The sequence below is a fragment of the Convolutriloba macropyga genome, chromosome 8 (assembly GCF_964194025.1).
Source record: "Convolutriloba macropyga chromosome 8, txConMacr16.3, whole genome shotgun sequence".
Taxonomy (NCBI): domain Eukaryota; kingdom Metazoa; phylum Xenacoelomorpha; order Acoela; family Convolutidae; genus Convolutriloba; species Convolutriloba macropyga.
The window spans coordinates 3,865,462-3,884,408 of record NC_134475.1 but is presented as its reverse complement, the minus strand read 5'-3'; the positions used below and the strand labels follow the sequence as shown (position 1 = coordinate 3,884,408).

The following is an 18,947-nucleotide window of genomic DNA, read 5'->3' as shown; positions in this document are numbered from 1 at the left end:
AATAACATGTTATTAGCCTAATGATGTTGATTGATATTTATATGACGTTCATTTATTAATAAGATCAAGATTTCAATTCCATTTAGAGGTGTTACTGCGCGTTAGTCTTGCCGTTTTCTTAGTATTTCTGTTGTGTTTTTTAACATTTGCCGTTCCTGCCGTTTTCACTAATTTTGTATTAGTCATCACAAGCACTGTGTCTGCGTTTAAATCATAAAGAAATTGTTTTTGCTGTTTGATATTGAACAATTTTACTTCAATCTTTTTTTCCGGACTGGTTCTGCTTTCCCATTTTAAAATATTTTTTATTTATTTGTCATTTCAGTAATAGCATATTTATGCTTCCGTTTGTCCCGGATAATTTTAAATCGCTACTTATGAATATCGCTTTGCTTTATCTGTTGGTCTTTCGTTGACCGTTTTTTCTGACTTGTCATACACCTGTCCTTTCCTAGTTCTCTGAAAAATTAGTTAAGTTCTTGTACTTCACGTTAAACAACCCTCAAAGTAAATATGGCTTACTTACAAAAATTTCTCGTTCAATTGGTGGAATTTTAGGCAACTAAATCAGGAAGCTAGATTATTGTTGATTTATTATTGTCTAGCAGACCTTTGAATCCGATTTTTCTATTTTTTTGCTATAATCTGTTCTTAAGAGAATTCCTTTTGTCCATTTCTTCGACCCATAGGGGCTTTTCAATGTACACTATATATATATATATATATATATATATATATATATATATATATATATATATATATATATATATATATATATATATATATATATATATATATATATATATATATATATATATACATATATATATATATATATATATATATATATATTTATATATATAGATATGTATATATATATATATATATATATATATATATATATATATATATATGTTTCTTTTCACTTCTTGGATTTTCCGCAGGCCAATTTTCGTCTCTGGAGTCCTGACATTAGGGTCTTGTTGTTTGTTTATAGCAAATTTGAAGAAAATGCGTTTTTTTTAAAAGTTTGCGACGTTTTCGTGTTTTTTCAAAGCGAAGAGGTCTCAAGATTAGATAAAGGACATTTAAAGTTTTTTGGGCCATTTTTTGATTTAAAAATCCGAGGAAAAATTTGTAAAAAATGTAAGTTAATGTGAGAGTTGCAAATTAGTTTCAAAATAATGTCAAAGTTATAATTTTGTTTGCAAATTAATGTGAGACTTTGCAAAAATTTGCAAATTAATGTCAAATTTTGAAAAACCTGTTTGAAAATATTTGCAAATATAATGAATTATTTTACAAATTTTGTAAATCCATTTGCAAATTTTTGTAAACTTAACCTTAGGTTTCAACTAGGGAGGTTTGAAATCTATCATTGCAAAAAGCTCTTGGCATTATTGGAATATTTCGATAGTTTGTAAGCTACGTTTTAATATTGTGTTATTTTGTCCCAGTAGTCTTTAATGCCAGTTCCCGCCTGCGGACTTTATACACGAAAGAAATGTGACGTTTGCAGACTCCGACTGTTTTGTCTCTCGGTCTGATGTCATACGTGAAGCAGCGAAGAAAAATATCTCACTTTTGATTAATCTAGACAATACTTGCCGAAGTCATCATGATATGGCTGATGTTTTGAAAACTTTGTTTTTGGGATACAATGTCTGTTTTTGAACACTCAACTGGCGTTCGACTTTGCAGATTAAACATATTACTACGCGCGGCAAAGCAATAAAAATGAAGAAGAAACGAAGTCAAGTTTCAGTGGATAAAAATAAACTATCCAAAATATGACCTAATAACTTAAAAGAATAGCTCGCTGGTGAAAACAGCTTTGGACTGCTCAATTGTGTTTGACTTGTAGGGGAAAGACTATATTGTCCTTGCAGACATTGATCAATGACTCCAGTTCAAATTCTCTTGTTAGAGCTATAACTAATAAAAAATTCTAGGATAAGCTTACTTGTTAACATTAGCAATCTTAGTGTTTCAAAAAAGTTGCATTTCAACTTTCCAAGCAATGCAAATTTTCGCTTACAACACAAATATTCAAATACAAAAAAATTGCAGAAAGCTTGCATTGTAATACTTTAACGCACGTTTCTCTCTGAAGATGCGTGGTTTTGTTGAAATAACTGAGAAATTCTGGCATTATTTGAAAATAGCCATAATTTTGAAATGATTTTCAGATCTTTTCCGTTTGTGCCCCCCCCCCCCCCAGCTTAGTACGTGCACATTATTTGCAACCCACATACGCAAGCACCAACTTTTTTGATAATGGTTTATTTGTAATGGCACACGCGTTCTTTAACTGGGGGGGGGGGGCAAAACGTTATGAGGGCAGAAACGGAAACGACTCGAATCTTCGAAGAGTCATGTATCGATCTTTTCTTATTGGCGTTGAACTTATCGGCATTTTAATATCTGGATGTTGTTCTTTCGTTACAGGTTTTATACGTTACAGTTCACATTTGTACGGGGCACATGTTAGAACGGTTTCGTGACTCGGCTTGTAGTCACTGAGAATTTCTGGCGTTTATCGAGAACTGTGGAGATATTGAGTCAGGATTTTAAACTGACAACGCAAACATGCTGAAAACACGAAACGCGCACGTTTTGAAATAACGAAAGTCAGCGGAAGTCAACTTTTGGCTAAGTAGGAACTTTTGGCATTTTAACTTCTGGCACTGCAGACTTTCTTCATTTTAAAAGGCTCACGTTACTGTTTTAAGTTGTTAATATCAGGTTGAAAAAATGGAGTATTTCTCATTATTTACCCTTCCATTAAAAATATAGCCCCACCATTATTTACCATGATTGGGGGGTATAGGTTATCTGATCACTACAATGGGGGTGTGGGGCTTTAATGGGAAAGACGCCAAAAAATGCACGTTCAAGATTTATTAAAATGCCAGATTTCTTCAGTCCCTATATACAGATCCAAATTCCAAACTCGCAAGTTCGCGTTTGAAGCAAAATTACGTGACTACCGCTAAGATTGCCCAGTTCACTTTGAAATTCTGGCCCCCTACTTGACTCACGATGAACACTATTTTCTCTTAGCAACTGCATCATAGACAAAAAACCTTTACTTCAACTTTTAGATCTATTCTGTTTTGCCACCTCCCCACTAGCTTAGTGGCCTTATATTTTTTACGCCACCAGGCGCACGTGCTATTTTTAACATAGTGACGCGCTATATAACTACATATAATTTGCAACTGGCGAAACAGAAGAGATCTCAATTTTCTAACACTCATATTGAATTTTTGAGGAATTCCTCAAAGTTTTGGATATGATTTATCATCTTTCCAAGGTGCACGTGCTACTGTTATTAGGTACATAGTAACGTGCCATATAAGTATATATTATTTGCAACGTGGCCAATGAGGGTGATCCATATACGAGCTCCAAGTCCTTCTTCTTCTTGCTGGCCTTGCAGCTAGATTACACAAATCTGATTTCTTTCGCTAAACTGATAACACGAGTTCGGCTCCCATGGAATCTCATCAATGAATCATCGAATTTCTCATTACCAATCAACGCTGGGCATAGAAAATTCACAGAAAATTTTATGATTTTATTGTGATTTCCGCAGTGGCTCTGGATTTTTTATATTGTAAGATGTGATAAGATGCTGATCAAAAATGTTTAACGTGTAAGATCTTAACTGTTCTTACAAGATAAAAATTCTGCCCTAAATGAACTTTATGTTGTATGATCTGATAAAATACGTATCAGATCTTATAAGATAATAATTCAATTTCGCAGAATTGTTATCTTAAAAAATCTGATAAGTATCTTATCAGATCTTTCACGGGCGGAATTTTTATCGTGTAAGATCAGATAAGACATGTTTTAATGATTTCAAGTTAACCGTATAACGTAGACAAGTTCCTATGAAAGTAAAAATTAATCGATTAAATAACCAATTCTGAAACAAAAAAGCTTGCTGATTCTATTTTGGCGGAAGTTTTATTCTGAGTGTTAACTAAGTACTATGGCTAAACTTAGCAGTTCAATATAGTTTTGGTCTTTGAAGAAAATTTTTTATCCTAGTTCGATAATCACCGCCTCAGAAAGAACCCCTAACACTCGAATAACTTTTTTCACAATATCTTATAAGTCTCCAAAGACAATATAAGATAATTTTCTCTTCGTTGCTCTGACAATTGTGTTGCAATCTGTAGTTTTTTGGCTAATGTTTGAAAGCAAATCTAAATTGGTTTCAATATGAAGAACATGCCATAATTAAAGAATTTTTGTCTTTTAAGATCTGATAAAAATCTTATCAAAAAGATGAGCCATAGCTTTCCAAATATTTATCTTACAAGATCTTATAAGATTCTTATGAGATCTTACACTATAAACATATTTTGTCAGGCAGCAATTTTACCGTGTGGGATTTTATAAGGCAGAATTTTTATCTTGTAAGATCTGAAAAAAAATGAACTTTTATCGTGTAAGACCTGATAAATTGTCTTACAAAGTCTTAGTCAGACGACGCATAATCTTATGAGTACTCATAAGACAATTTTGTAGGAAATTTGTAAGACGTTAAGCGATAAAAATTCTGGTTTCCCTTGAGTCATTAAAATTTTAATTTAGTTATTATAACCCTGATGTTAAATTTTTACCAGTTAAATCAGATATAAATTTACAAATGTGATTGTTCATAAATGAAATGAAAATTTGAAATCTCGGACTGAAACACTGTTCTCTGTCGAGGTGTGGCGGTGAGTTTTCATAAGTGCGGTGAAAAAAAAATAATTTTCACTGCGTATTTCTAACTTTTTGCGGTGAATGCGGTGAATTGAGGTGAATTATTTACTTTCACCGCGTTCTCAGTATTCCTACAAAAAACTGCCTTACAGAGGTTCGGACCTTTTGCTTCCTGCATGTCCTCAACTTCTTATTCCACTGCTCCAACTCTCACGTATTTCGTTGCTATCTCTTGTGGATTTAAATAAGATTCAGTAAACGTTGGAGAGCAGATGCGGTGAATTTTTGTAAGAAATTCGGTGAGTTTTTTTTCCACCGCATTCACCGCAGTTCTTGCATTAACTTGCCACAAAAGTCGATGTGGTGAATTTTGTAGGAAATGCGGTGAATTGCGCGGTGAATTTTTGTACGAAATGCGGTGAAATGCGGTAAATTATTTTTTTCACCGCAATCACCGCATTTCTTAAAAAGTTCACCGCGTTCACCGCATTTCTTACAATAATTTACCCAAAAACCTAAAACCGTGTATGGATTTAGATACCAAAACGACTTACAATCGAACATTGAGCTAAAGGGCAGAGTGACAGATCTATTCAGAAGAGTTGGTCTGGTTCATCTAATCAACACTGGAACCCTTGACCCGGTGACCTTGAGGGAACCCTTTAAACACATCCTGGGTCTGGGATCCATTTACTCAGGAGGGGCCAATCCACGGCAGCACATAAGTGACAATGTATACGAGACAGGAGCCAAGAAAGACGTAAGTTATGAACACTTCGTTTTCTATAAAGAAGGGTCAACCATATATATGAAAAATATAATAATAATAATAATTTTGGTTCCTGTGTAATCGCAGTGGAACAGCATTAGGCTACTGCGGCCTGTTCTCAGCTGCCCTTTTTCTTTTTATTCCCCACATTTCAGACTGTTCTTTTTATGAGCAGCATTGCCCTCTTTCGGTGACTATAGTCACTTTTTTTTGTGTCTGAAACTTTCACGTGGTACCATAATAATATCAGAACTTTAGTGAGGATACTTCGCCTAAATTAATTACAGCGTCGAGCAAACTTCTAAAATTGACCAAATAATACGGTCCTTTCACGAAAGTCTGGCGAACGCACAAAAGTGTGAACTTGAACGCACAAATGTCTGGACATGAGCACACAAAGTTTTGGACTTAACCCTGATCGAGGTGCCAGACGGACGTGACCTCTGATCAGACTGAGGTCGAACGCACACAATGTGTTTCAAGGCCAAAATTGAAAATTACAGGGTCTGGGAATTGGCCGGAAAGTCTGGAAAGCGCACAAAAGTCTGGAAAATGGTCTGATTTCGGCCTGATCAGGGGTCACTTCCGTCCGAGAAGGTCTTCAGAGAGCATCGAGTGCAGTTCCAGCTCGCAAGAGGTTTCGAGCGCACATCAGTTTGATCAGAGGTTACTTTGTTCTGGAATGGTCTGCTCAGAGGTCACTTCCGTCTGGCACCTCAACCTGGTAAGGGATATTTTTCCCTTTTGCCTTTGCCTGGATCTCAATCTGGGCAATAGGAGTTGTTCACGGTTATCTCATATTTAATAAGGCCGACCATGTTCGTTTCATTCTCAATAACGACCAACCATTCTCTTGTCTTTTCATACCAAATAAGACAAAGCCACGGTCTTTTCATAAGTTGAACAGAAGTCGTTTCACCAGCAAATTTGCTCGATTTATGATCTCAGATTTGGTAGCCTTACAAAACTTAAACGTCACATCAAACGCTAATTTGACTGGGCCAAAATGAAAAGGCAAAAGGGGGGGGGGGGCAAATATATCAAAAGGAGAATAGATCAAAAACATTAATTTGGGGCCAATGAGTTAAATTTTTCTCAAATCTCATTGGTTTAAAATAAGCACTATTTGCAAGATTACGTGAGTTTTGATCATACCTGAGAAATCATTGCTCTGCCTCAGCGAGCTATTACAGTTTGAGCTAGTGCAAAATGTTAGACGTACCAAAGTTAGACGTACGATAAAACTGTTAACGATAGTCTCAGTCGTTTTAAGTTTAAAGATAAGAGAGTCGATGAAAAGTTTGCGCTGACGTTTTTGTCAAAATTGCTAACTGACTTCCTAAAAATTCGGCGATTTTCTTTATTTTTCCATAAAAATGGCATGAAATATGCCTATTTGTTTCACTTTTTAAATTTTGACCGGTATTGCAGACATTAAAATGGCTGACATAACTTGCTTTATTCATATATGGGCTATTTTAAGCTCTGGTTCCTATGAAAATTTTCTGGAAATAACATATTTGTGGTTTTCGCTGACTTAATGCAATCTTTATAAAAAAATGTATAGTTTATACTTGATATTTTAAGATTTTCGTTTGCCAAAACCCATTAAGTAATTTTTAAGAACAATTTAAATTTTTCTATCAACCGTGCAGCTATAGCAAGTCCAGTCTTTGTCTCATCGTAAATTTTTGCAATGAAAAGTGATTCTGATTATTTTTTGGGTCCACCATTTTTGTTATATTTTTCGTTGCATTTTTTCATCCCAAATTAAAGAAATTCTTCTATAACTTCATTTAATTGTTAAAATAGCAATAGGTCCAATGTGTTCTAATGAGCTCCAATGAAACATTATTGTGTTTTCTCAGTAAATCTCATTTGTTTTTAGGGCTTCAATAAATGGCTTTTCATAAATTTTTACGTAATTCTGGAGTTTTTCCAGCATACGATTTCATTGTGAAGTCAAATGCCTGAGTCTAATTAATCAAATGTTTATTTGGTATCATTCGAACTATTTAAAACTTATCTAATGCTCTCAGTTGGCACATTAATGAATTTTTAAATTAATATTACCCATTAAGTATCCAAAAATCATCATTAATATTTGATATAATGAATTTTTCGATCAAATTAGCTATTTCGGTAACATTTTCGATAATTCTGTTATAATGAAGAAGATGCAAGAGCAGTAATAGTTCTTATTGTGGAATTTTTTGGCGCAGATATTAATCCAACTCTAATGCGGCGCTGTACATATTTTTGGCAATACTTTTGTCTTTTCTGTTTTTTATCTTAGTTAAATTCAGGATGGTTTCAAATCAAACCTCAATTATGGAAGGTTCAAAATTACGTGCAATGGAACGCCAAAAAATTACACTTTTCGTGAAATTTTGATCTCTGACTGTTTTCAGTGTTATTGGGTAGACTTTTGACTTAGTCGCACTATTAACATGCACAATTGGTTTCTTTTGAAGTAAAACTTAAAACTACCAGTTTTAATTTGAAAACTTGAGGTTGTTTTTCCTTACGCAAAAAGTTTTTCAAAAAATAAATAGTAATTTGATATTTGCCAATTTCTAACCTGGTTTCGCAACTTTTGATCTTAGTCTCAGCAGAAAAAGCCGCTCTTTTTCATACTAGGAGGTAGTTTCAATTGCTGTTTTTCTTTTAATTTTAATGATGGTTCCTTTTTGTTGATACTACGAGTTTTTATAGTTTTTTGTTCTTTTTCAACATTTTCCAATATTTGAAGTTCTCATTTGCTGATTTTTCCGATCATAACCTCAATGGCATTTATCTCAATGAGTTTACTGAATTAAGGCGCAAATTAAAATACTCAGTTTCTTAGTGAAAAGGTGTGATCTTAGAAGCTTCGAAACCATTTGCTCGCTAAGTCGAAGTGACATTTTGATTTATGCCTCTATTTGCTTTTTTTTCTATTAGTAAGAAATTCTTGATGACAGATCTCAACGGTTTTGTATGAAGGTGTTTACGAAGCCAGTGACAGATTTTAGCGATAGCCAATTGCTTTCATGACTTTGAGTTTAATTGTTTTGAAAAGTGTAAACAAATTTCCTGACTTAGCCCTTTTTGAGTTCTGTCTTCTAGTTAACAATGCTCAATAAAGACAGTTCCCATATCTTTTCTGGAAAACTGTAAGTCATTTGGATAAGTTAAGTTATTTGGTTAACTATTCTTTTCCAGTAAAATGCAAGTCATTTGGTTGTTTTAATCTGATGCTACTTTTTCATTAAATTTTTTCAAACAAAAATAGATAGACCTTGAGTTTTGGTCTTAAGTAATGCTTGTTGTTTTTATTTCATTTTGTTGTTTGTCTACATAATTGCAGTTATCATAGGCTCTCTTTTGAGTTATTGTTTAATTTGTAAAATGTTTAGAGCTTAAAACTTAAGTTTTTTATCTCTTCATTTGGTGGAAATTTAAGCCAAAAATGGGGTTGAACGGGGGGGGAAACATTATGTGCGGACACTCATTACGGAGCCTCCTTTTCTAGAAAAGCTAACAATAACTTTAATATTTTTCGAAATAGCTCATCTGATTAGTAGCGAACACGCACAAGAAAGATAACTGATAATTGTGATTCTGGCCAGGATCGAAACTTCACACCAACGGTGCTTCAAAACGTATTTTCTTATTTTGTCGTTGCTGTTTTCTGTCTACTTGTTAAATAATCTCAATAAAGACAAGTCCTATACCCTGTGTGGTGAAATGGAACTCATTTGGTTTAATTTACATCCTTTCTGATGCTATTTTGACTTTTCATTAAGTTTTTTAAAAAAAATTGATATGCATTGAGTTTTGGTCGCATATAATGTTGTTGTTTTGTATATTATGATGTTTGTCTTGTCTCTTACTCTCCCTAATGGCAAGTATCATTGGTCTTCTAATGAATTATTGTCTCATTTATATAATGGTTAGAGCTTAAAACGATTTTTAAATGGATAAAACAATTATTTTCGAAGATTAAGTGACTTTGTTGAGCGGGGTCAGAACATTATGTGCAAACGCACATTATCGAGCCTCCTTGCTTGTATTAATGCCGAATCTCATATGTTCCTCTTCACTTTCTCTTAAAAGCGCAAATTTCTTTACACTTACAGGCATGGACAGGGATGGAGTGGCCACCAAATAAACGTCTTTGGTCAATAGAATGAATTAATTCATCGACATAAACCTTCCCTGCTCCTAATTTCATCACAATCAAGCATCTATAAATACCGAAACGACCAAAATACTTGTCGAAATTATGCAAAAAGGTTCTGAATGAGGAGAAAAAAATAGTTGTACTGGAGTAAAACTGTTTCTGATTGAGTTGATTTTTTGAATGTTCTTTGGTGAACGTGCTTCGAGGGTTTTGAAATAGTTCCTAAGTTACTACAACGTCCAAAAACAGTTTTATTTTGTTAAGACTAAAGAACATGGATTGGTTCCCGGGTCGAGGATTGGCGGTTGATTTTTGTAAAAAATACGGTGAAATGCGGCGGAAAAAAATTTCACCGCCTATTTTGTACATCTTTTTGAGGTGAATCGCGGTGAGTTATTTATTTTCACCGCTTTCTCGGTATTCTTAGAAAAGATAATCTATCGTACACGGGTTCGAACACGAATATTTTTTTCACCGCAATCATAGCATTTCATACAAAAATTCACCCAAAAATGTTTTTTTTTGCAACAAGTAAATTACAATTGTAACCATATGGTTAATTATGCCTGAAACGAAAAATACTTCCAATCATTCAAACAAGATAAAATAATGAAAATCAATCAATTTTTTAAAGAATCACATTATAAAATTTTTTTCCCAAAAACAAAAACAACTTTTAAAAGCTCCTACGTTACTATTCAAGGGAATTTTTTCATGTTGTGAGAGCAAGAAATCATTACTTTGACCCGGGTTACAACAAACATTTAAGAAAAATGCTTCGTCGATATAGATATCCAATTTTAAAGACCTTCACCAGATTGTGCTAGATTGCTTGCCTTTTTACAGATGTAAGCACGCACCGGCACAGTAAAAAATCATTCAGTGCAACAACACGAATTCCCCTCTTGGTTCTTGGGGACTCTTAACTTTATTGCTTTTTTTAACAAATAAGTCAGTACAAGTGTTCTGGCCGCCAGAACTAACCGTCCCTTGAAATGTTGATTAAAGTTTTTGCTCCTTTGTTGATTAATTGGAAATACACGTTTTTTTATAGTCATAAATCGCCATAATCTTTCGTGCCATTGGTTACTAGTTACTATAAACTTTTTCAATGATCGACTGGCTACGTTGTGCTTCCGCTTTTTATAGTTCAAATTGGTATGGACCTCTTGCAAGATGTTGCGTAATTCTGGCAGAAGATGAGAATCGTAAAATGTCTTGTGAGAGGAAACGTTCACCCTATAGAATTGAAAAATTTCTGCAAAAAGTATTTACTTCACCTATCAATTGATAATAATTTAAATAAGTTTGGTTGCTGGCCTCTTTTATTTATATTTGTTGCTTACGCTTCAGAAAAATATGTAAAACCTTTATGAAAATTTTTTAAAAATTTAGTTTAATTTAATTTAACCGGCAGAGGTACAAAATAAGGTTGTTTCTCGGATTTCTATGATTTCCATCTTTTAAGCAGTATTTGGAAACATCTAAACAACTTTCCTTTTAAAAGGTTCATCCTTTTAGTGGTCGATATTCACATAATTTACTGTTTGCAGATAAATGACTCCCATTTTTTTGGTACATTGATTTCAAAATGAGATCTTTCTCTTTTTTCTATTTTGTTTCAATTTACGTTTAATTTCAATATAGCTAAACAATTCAGATTTTATTAGCTCCAAGAATGGAGGTTATTTTTTCCATTTCACCCCAAAGACCTAACTAGTTCAAAAAATGATTTTGCTTCAACTGTAATTACGCAAAGTATTGCAGGTTGTTTGCCTAGCAAGAATCTTGCAATATTTAACGAGAAAGTCTTGCAAGCTAATCAATGATCGTGCAAGATTTCTTCAAGATCTTGCAAGATATGTATTGACTTCGGTATTTGAGCTTGCAAAGTAGCCACACAAAGTTGACTAGGGTTGTTCAAAGGCTCATGAATTTAAAATTGTCAATCGGAACAGAAGTGACACAATAACGGAAAAGGGGCGCTACCTGAAATGTATAAATATTTTAATTTTTTACTCTTGCATTTCTCAACTGTTTTTTGACCGAAAACGCGTCGAATAATTTTTTTTCTTAAGGAAACACAACATGCTTTGTTTGAGCTGCGTTTAAGGTAATTTTTGAATTGTCGGTGCCCAATTATCGAGTTTTCACCGTATCCAAAAACGTTAAGAGCGAGAAGTTAAAAACAATTTTCTGGTAGTTGCTGCAGCATTATCAAGTGTCATTGTTCTGTTACGTTATTACTTGGCTGTCTTCAATAGTTTTTCTTAGACCAGAATTCCACATCAACCCTTGCAGAAAAGAAATCAAATCCTGCATTGTTTTTTTTCAATTTTTTCTTCTGTTTTTTTTTCTCATTACGACTCGAGTTTTGGATGCAATGCGGTTGCACTGGGGGTGACCAATCTCCTCCAAAAAAGCGTGGAAAGTCACGCAAGCGTTTCCAAGAACTTGCAAGTTCCGCGCCAAAGTTTCAAAGATCTTGGCAAGATCTTGGAAGTCCTTGTTTGATAATAATAATAATTGCCCAGGCCTAGACCTCGACTTATGAAAAGACTTTAAAAGTCTAGTAGGGGGGGGGGGGGGAAATATTGACTATAATTACACGGTCGACGAGCTTCCTAGTTAATGTCGAGCTAATTTCTTTTCATGGGTCGAGCTTAAGTCTTTTCATAACAAAAAAAGTCCAGCTAAGGTCTTTTCCAGCATTAGTCATTTCATAACCAACAAAGTCGAGTAAAGGTCTTTTCATGGGTCCACCATTAGTCTTTTCATAAGTCGATTTTTTTTCAAAATCCAATATTTTTTAATTTTTCTGCTTCTGTATATACAGAAGCAGGCCTGGAGCAAGACTAAACAGCTTTGTACCAGAGCAGTCCAATTTAAGAAATAGTTGGAAAACTGCCAAAAGCCTTAAGATTTGCAGCAAATCTTAGAATAAAGAGATATGGCAGCTCTAGTATATTACCACATTACTTGATTCATTGAAACCAATTAGCTTAAGTGTAATGGTCCTAGTCCCCTTGGCTATAACAAAATTTAAGCGTTATTCAGTTTGTTTTCCGCTCCAAATTTATGAACTATCTTTTTTAAAAAATAATGCAGGTTTTTGAGGGATTGGAGGTTTTTCTGAATCGTAAAAAATGAATTAGTATAAACGCTGACTACGTTATATGCAATTTTGCACGGAAAAATTTAATGGCAAAAAAGCAGACTTATGAAAAGACCAATGATGGACCCATGAAAAGACTTTAACTCGACTTTGTTTGCAAACATTGTGTCGAGCTTAAGTCCAGCCCAATTTTTAAGTCGAGCCAAAGTCTTTTGTGAAAATTTGGGTCCAGCTAAAGACTTTTGCAAAAAATTTGAGTCGAGATGAAGTCCAGAATGTCTTAAAGTCCAGCTAAATTCTTTTCATAACTCAAATGAGTCCAGTATGGTCTTTTCATAAGTCTGTACCCAGAACTGGGTGTGGTTCCTGCGTAATCGCAGCGGAACACCATTAGGCGTCTTCGGCTTGTTCTCAGCTGGCCTTTGTCTTATTATTCCCCACATTTCAGACTTCTTTTTAAGAGCAGCATTGCTCTTTTTTGGTGACTATGGCCAGCTTCTGAATTTTTTTGCTTCTGAATATTTCACGTGGTACCATCATTGCAGCCAACATTTTATCAAAGATTTTCTCAAAGATCTCAGAAGTCTTTGGGTGATTTTCTCAAAGATCTCAGAAGTCATTGGGTGATTTTCTCAAAGAATTCAAAAGTCATTTGGCGATTTTCTCAAAGACCTCAGAAGTCATTGGGCGATTTTCTCAAAGTTCTCAGAAGTCATTGGGTGATTTTCTCAAAGATTTCAGAAGTCATTGGGTGATTTTCTCAGAAGTCTTTGCATGGGGCCGTGGACTGGGGGTGAAATAAACGTGAACCTCGATAAAACTTGAGAGTGTGTTGATGTTTAGCAAACCCTGCACTATCACCACGAGATGCAATATGCCCACCAATCAGTGAGGAGCATTTCCTTCATGTGTCTGGAAATGAGTCAGTCTCTTGACGGGGCAACTTACTTTGCGGATAACATAGGTAAGTGCGCGATTCCAAAACGGCTACATGACAATTTTACTCGGAACCAAAATTCCCAATGTGCCAAAATACCCAATGCCATTAAACCCAATTTATTCCATTTTTTCTCTTCATTCAACCATAAATTTGCGTTTTATTGCGCTCTAAATTATCTTACTTAGAGACAATTATGCTAAATGGCCCTATTGATAGTTTTACCATTGGGGTAAAATCATTGGATTGTCTGGGATATTTTTGCTAATAGGGAATTTGGGCATTGGCTACCTTGTTCTGAAACTTTCCAAAACTTATGCCGAGTTTTTAACTAGAGCAAAACCGAAACCCGGGTGATGGTTTTCAAAACTTTTAATATATTATTTTGAGAACAAAAACCAGATAAGTTTGAATGAAATTTTAAGTCAAGGTGCGCACTGAATGCGCATGGAAATTACTGTTAAGCAACGTCACACATTGCTCTTATGTCAAAAATTGCCTAAAAACAATGCCAACAGCATTTCCTATTATATATGCCGAGAAACAATCGGCCCTCCATTAAAACTAAAACATAGCAGGACAAGTCCTGACGTACAATTCAAAGAATTTTCATTGACTAAACAGAAAACTAGACCTATAACGGACTATGAATGGTTTGGGAAAACCATTTACAAAAAAATCCTATCCAAAAAATCGAAAAAGCAGTAAAAGTCAAATTCAAATTGCCGCACTTGAACGAAAAACCACTATCGAGAAAACGATTTTTTGTTCAAACACCGTTTTCTCACTCTACTTTAAAATTAGAGCGAAAAAAATTCACGCCGAAAAACCACTCGCTTTTTCGCTTCACTTCCTGTTTCGGCGTGACCAAAATCGCTACTCCAATTCGACTTAAAAATCATGAAAAAGTGTGAACAGATTTCAACAAAAAGACAGCGCCCCAATACAATTCAAATTCTTTTAATTGTAATAAATACAAATCAAAATGTTCATTTTTTGTTTCCAAATAAACAAAGGAATATTTACTGTGTACAAAAATATCTATATCAAAACGAGAAAAGGAGCACACCATCAGATCATCAGTTGATCCGTTTTCAGGCGCCTATCTTTTATTTTAATGTCTAAACATTGTTCGTGGAGAATTTTAGGGCCAATAACAAACATTACAAAACTTGAAGTTCGATCATTGTTTTTTTGAAAAAGAGCATTAAAATTCGTGTTTATCTGCAGGTAACATACAAAACATACACTTCAAAAAAGGGTTTAGTAAATTTTGATAGTCAGCGATTTTGTTAACCGTTATGAGTCAGTTTGAATATGGCAAAAATCGAAACAGTACATCTGATCTTTTGCGTGCTAACTTATAATCGACCTAAACTTATAATCTAAACTTATAAACTTATAATCGACCTATTTTGATGTAATTTTATTTCCATGAAAAGCCACCGAAGGGACACTTTCGTTAAACATGATCAGTTGTCTCCATGACCAGTATAAACCTGGAGCATTTTTGTAAGAGAAAATTATGATAAAGATAATGAAGTATCTTTATCTCAGTTGCAGTCGTTCGATTACCGTTTAAAATGTTTAATGTCAACTTGACTAATTTTGGTTAACAAAACTCTCAGACGGGTAACGAGACGTGAAGGCGTTGGCCGCTCTCCGGTGAAAACGTTTGCTTGTTTTTCTTATGTTTGAGAAAGCGATCAAAAGCTGTCCTCAAACAATAAGGTCCAGAAAACGGTCAAAAAATCACTAAGTTTTAAAAACTATGGAAACAATTATACCATTAAAAAAAAGGGTTTTCCGGTCTCATGATCATTTTAAATGTTTTTTCGTTACAAAATTTAAAGTCGGGTACGGGGGGGGGGGGGGGGGGTTCTCTGACCTGATTTTCCTTATTGCAGGTTTCACGCGTGACATGGAGTCGCGAGCAATTGGGCAGAAGATGATAGAAACAGGTGTGCGCATCACGCGCAGGTGGACAGACGAGAAGTACTACAAAGACAAGCCTCTTCAGAATTACTACAACCACTGGCAGACCTCATTTCTGACTGAGGACCCCCGAGTGGCTGAGAAAAAGGCCAGGGAACAGTGAGTCTACGTTGTCACCCCCCCCCCCCCACACACACACACACACACACATTTTCCAAATTTCTGCTTTCATACTGTGAAAACACAGCTTGTATATAAAGCTATTAAACTTCCTACATCAGCACAGTAATTTTTCGGAGATAAATTTAAGCTAAGTATTCATGCTTTTCAAAACAACATTGCACACATTTTAGTCTGATCTTTCGGCGAGATGCACTAGCTTTTTTGGTGAATTTGTTCACGTTTTTGCGTCCAAAACTGTCAATTGGTACCATTAGTGCGGCTGGCAAGATTGGTAACGCCATTGTCAACATCGATCTATGGTTAAAACACTCACGTGCGCATTTTAAAATGCCGAAAGTCTGCAGTGCCAGAAGTGAAAATGCCAGAAGTTGCTACTTAGCCAGAAGTTGATTTTCGTTGACCTTCGTCTTTTTAAAACGTGCGCGTTTCGTGTTTTAAGCATGGTTAAGTGACTCTGCAGAATTCACTTCGAAATTCTGGCTTAACATCCCGAACCGCTTTGCGGTTCTCGATAAACGCCAAAAGTTCTTAGTGACTTCAAGCAGTGAGTTACGTAACCATTTTCATCGAGACCCCCAAAACGGAGTATGAGAGACCTCTATTATTTTGAACTTTTTATCTTTAGGAACAATTTGGTGGACATAGAATGGGACGAATGTGGAAAACTGACTGGGCACTATTACCCTCCTGCATACGAGTACTGTCCATTCATAGACAGGAATCTATTCTTTTATGCCATATCAGACCACGCCATCTGGTTCGACACTGATTCCAATGTCATCGGCACTCCTGATAAGGTACCCTAGATGTCTCAAATTTCCTCCCTAGTTTAAGCCTCAAATTTTTTGTTTTTGTGAGAAGACATGTAAAATCAAGGAGAACGGGGGGTATTGACAGATTTGCAATTACCCGTATCAGATTTCTCGCGTCAACTTACTCGATTATGCCATTATTTTTATGACCATTTTTTAAGATTAGGTTTAAAACCGTGTGTGGAAATTTGCGACAATAAGCTAAATTAGTTCAATTTTGCTTCAGGTTTTAATATATCCATCACATTTTCCCACCATACCTGTGTTTTTTCCTTTTCTTGAACGTCGTTTTCAGTACTTTGCACGCTGGAAGTGACTCACCTTTAGCTAACATCTACAGCAGTGTCAGTTAGAAAGAGCTGAAACAAAACCTAACTGCTGATTAATTTCTAAAATATCCCTCGAAGGCTAGATTAAGAAGACAACTAACAGTTGTGCAATTACCCACATCATTGTTCACAAGAACAATTAAGTCTTTGAATTACGTCAAAGTAATTAAAAATAGCAATTGGGCAAAAAGATTTAGGCTAATCACCTGCACAAAAATGCAGAAAGGCGCTGAGTTAATCGGTGAATTATACTGTCAAAATTTATACTTTTTCCGTCAATAATATCTACTAACTTATGTCGTGTCGTGAAAAATTAGCAACGTTTGGAAATTTGCCACGTAATGTGGGCTGAGTCTTTTTTTCATAGGTCAAGCAAAGTCTTCATATTCATTAGTTGATCCCTCTAATAGGGTAACAACTAACTTAGTTAGATTGTTAGTTCCATGAGCTCTGAGGACTGCTAAGGTTCACTCAAATTTTGAAACTATCGAAGAAAATTTCTTCGTCGTACCGAATCGTTATTCGTTGAATTCTTGGTCGTTGATTTTAGGTACCGTTGTTTTGACCAAATCCAATAAGAAATTCAAGTCCACTTCTTAGTATAAATTCACCAAATGCAAACTGATATTTCCTTCAGTGGTTAAATCGCCCATTGGCAACAAAAAAATTCATTTAAAATTTCCATGTCGCGGAAAAAACACGGATTATCAATCTGCCGTATTATCAATTCTTCTCACTCTCTTTATTTTTTTGTTTTCTAATTTATGCATTGCACGCAAAAACAATTCAAATATCTTAAAAGAATTACCAATCTTCAAATTTGTTTTTATAAAATTTATATGTGTGTTGTAACTGATGATTTGAAGTTGAGATAGGAGAGCGGCTAAGCACTCAAATATTTAAATTTTAGTAAACTCCGATGTTTAAATGAATAAAACTTACCAACTCGTTGACAGCAAACGTTTGACGCACAAAGATAGATGTCTGCAATCGGCTGGGATAATTTTACGGAGGTTAAGTTAACAAAGTTGAACTTTATCTGGAAAAATTACAATTCAAAATTCCCAGAGAAATTTGAAGTTTTGGGAATTTTTGAACTTAGCATTCACAAGTGCTGAGCTTGCATGCATCCAAGCTGACATGATACGGATTATCTAATCACAATCAGTGCTTTAAGAATAGTTATCGAATTATAATTTTTTCCCTACTCCATAACCCAATTCTGTAGAAGAAAGAAGAAATTTCAGAACTATTGCTGAATTAGCGAAACCCCAGACACCTAATAAAAAAGTCATTTCTCGACAAATCGCTTTCATGCCAATTTTTTGTCAAAAGCAGTCAAAAATCTTAAATTTTATGCTTCCGTTTGTCATTTCCATGCTGCACACTCTTCGTTTGAAGCTGCAGCTTAAGTTTGAGTCATGGCCAGAACCTTCGAACTAAAACACGGATTCTCAACCTACCGTACTTTCAATTCTTCTCACTCTATTTATTTTTAAGTTTTCTTTTATATTCATAGCACGCAAATACCATTTAAGTATCTTAAAAAGATTAACAACCTTCAAACGTTAATTGTGTGTTGTAGCTGATGATTTGAAGTTCAAATAACATAGCGTCTAGGCACTCTTCTGTTTAAATTTTAGTACACTCCGAGATTTAAATGAATAAAACTTACCAACTCCTTGACAGCAAACGTCTGAGGCACAAAGTTAGTTGTCTGCAATCGGCTGGGATCATTTTACGGAGGTCAAAGTAAAAAAAGTTGAATTTTATCTGGAAAATTGACAATTCAAAATTCACAGAAAAATTTGATGTTTTGGGAATTTTTGAACTTAGCATTCACAAGTGCTGAGCTTGCATGCATCCAAGCTGACATGATATGCATTATCTAATCACAACCAGTGCTTTAAACTTCTGTATTATAGTGCAAGGACAATCCTTGCGTACATGTGTAGAGTTTTGTCCCAATAAGAAACTAAA

General features: G+C 34.9%; 2 protein-coding genes across 3 annotated transcripts in view; one reads left to right on the top strand and one right to left on the bottom strand.

Moving 5' to 3' along the window:
- The window catches only part of LOC142344396 (small ribosomal subunit protein eS19S-like), a 416,658-nt gene that overhangs the window by 111,866 nt on the left and 285,845 nt on the right, over positions 1 to 18,947 (bottom strand). The window contains exon 1 of one of the 2 annotated variants that reach the window (XM_075396007.1): positions 6,291 to 6,300. The exons of the other annotated variant lie outside the window; for it this stretch is intronic. The gene's annotated coding sequence lies outside the window, so the exon portion shown is untranslated. Of the gene's footprint in view, positions 1 to 6,290; positions 6,301 to 18,947 lie in introns of those variants that run through there. 2 annotated transcript variants of the gene reach the window in all.
- LOC142344394 (uncharacterized) overlaps positions 1 to 18,947 on the top strand; it is a 28,385-nt gene that overhangs the window by 2,643 nt on the left and 6,795 nt on the right. The window contains exons 2-5 of the mRNA XM_075396001.1: positions 5,260 to 5,482; positions 13,615 to 13,735; positions 15,616 to 15,802; positions 16,452 to 16,623. Coding sequence (XP_075252116.1) covers positions 5,260 to 5,482; positions 13,615 to 13,735; positions 15,616 to 15,802; positions 16,452 to 16,623 — 703 coding nt within the window. The remainder of the gene's footprint in view (positions 1 to 5,259; positions 5,483 to 13,614; positions 13,736 to 15,615; positions 15,803 to 16,451; positions 16,624 to 18,947) is intronic.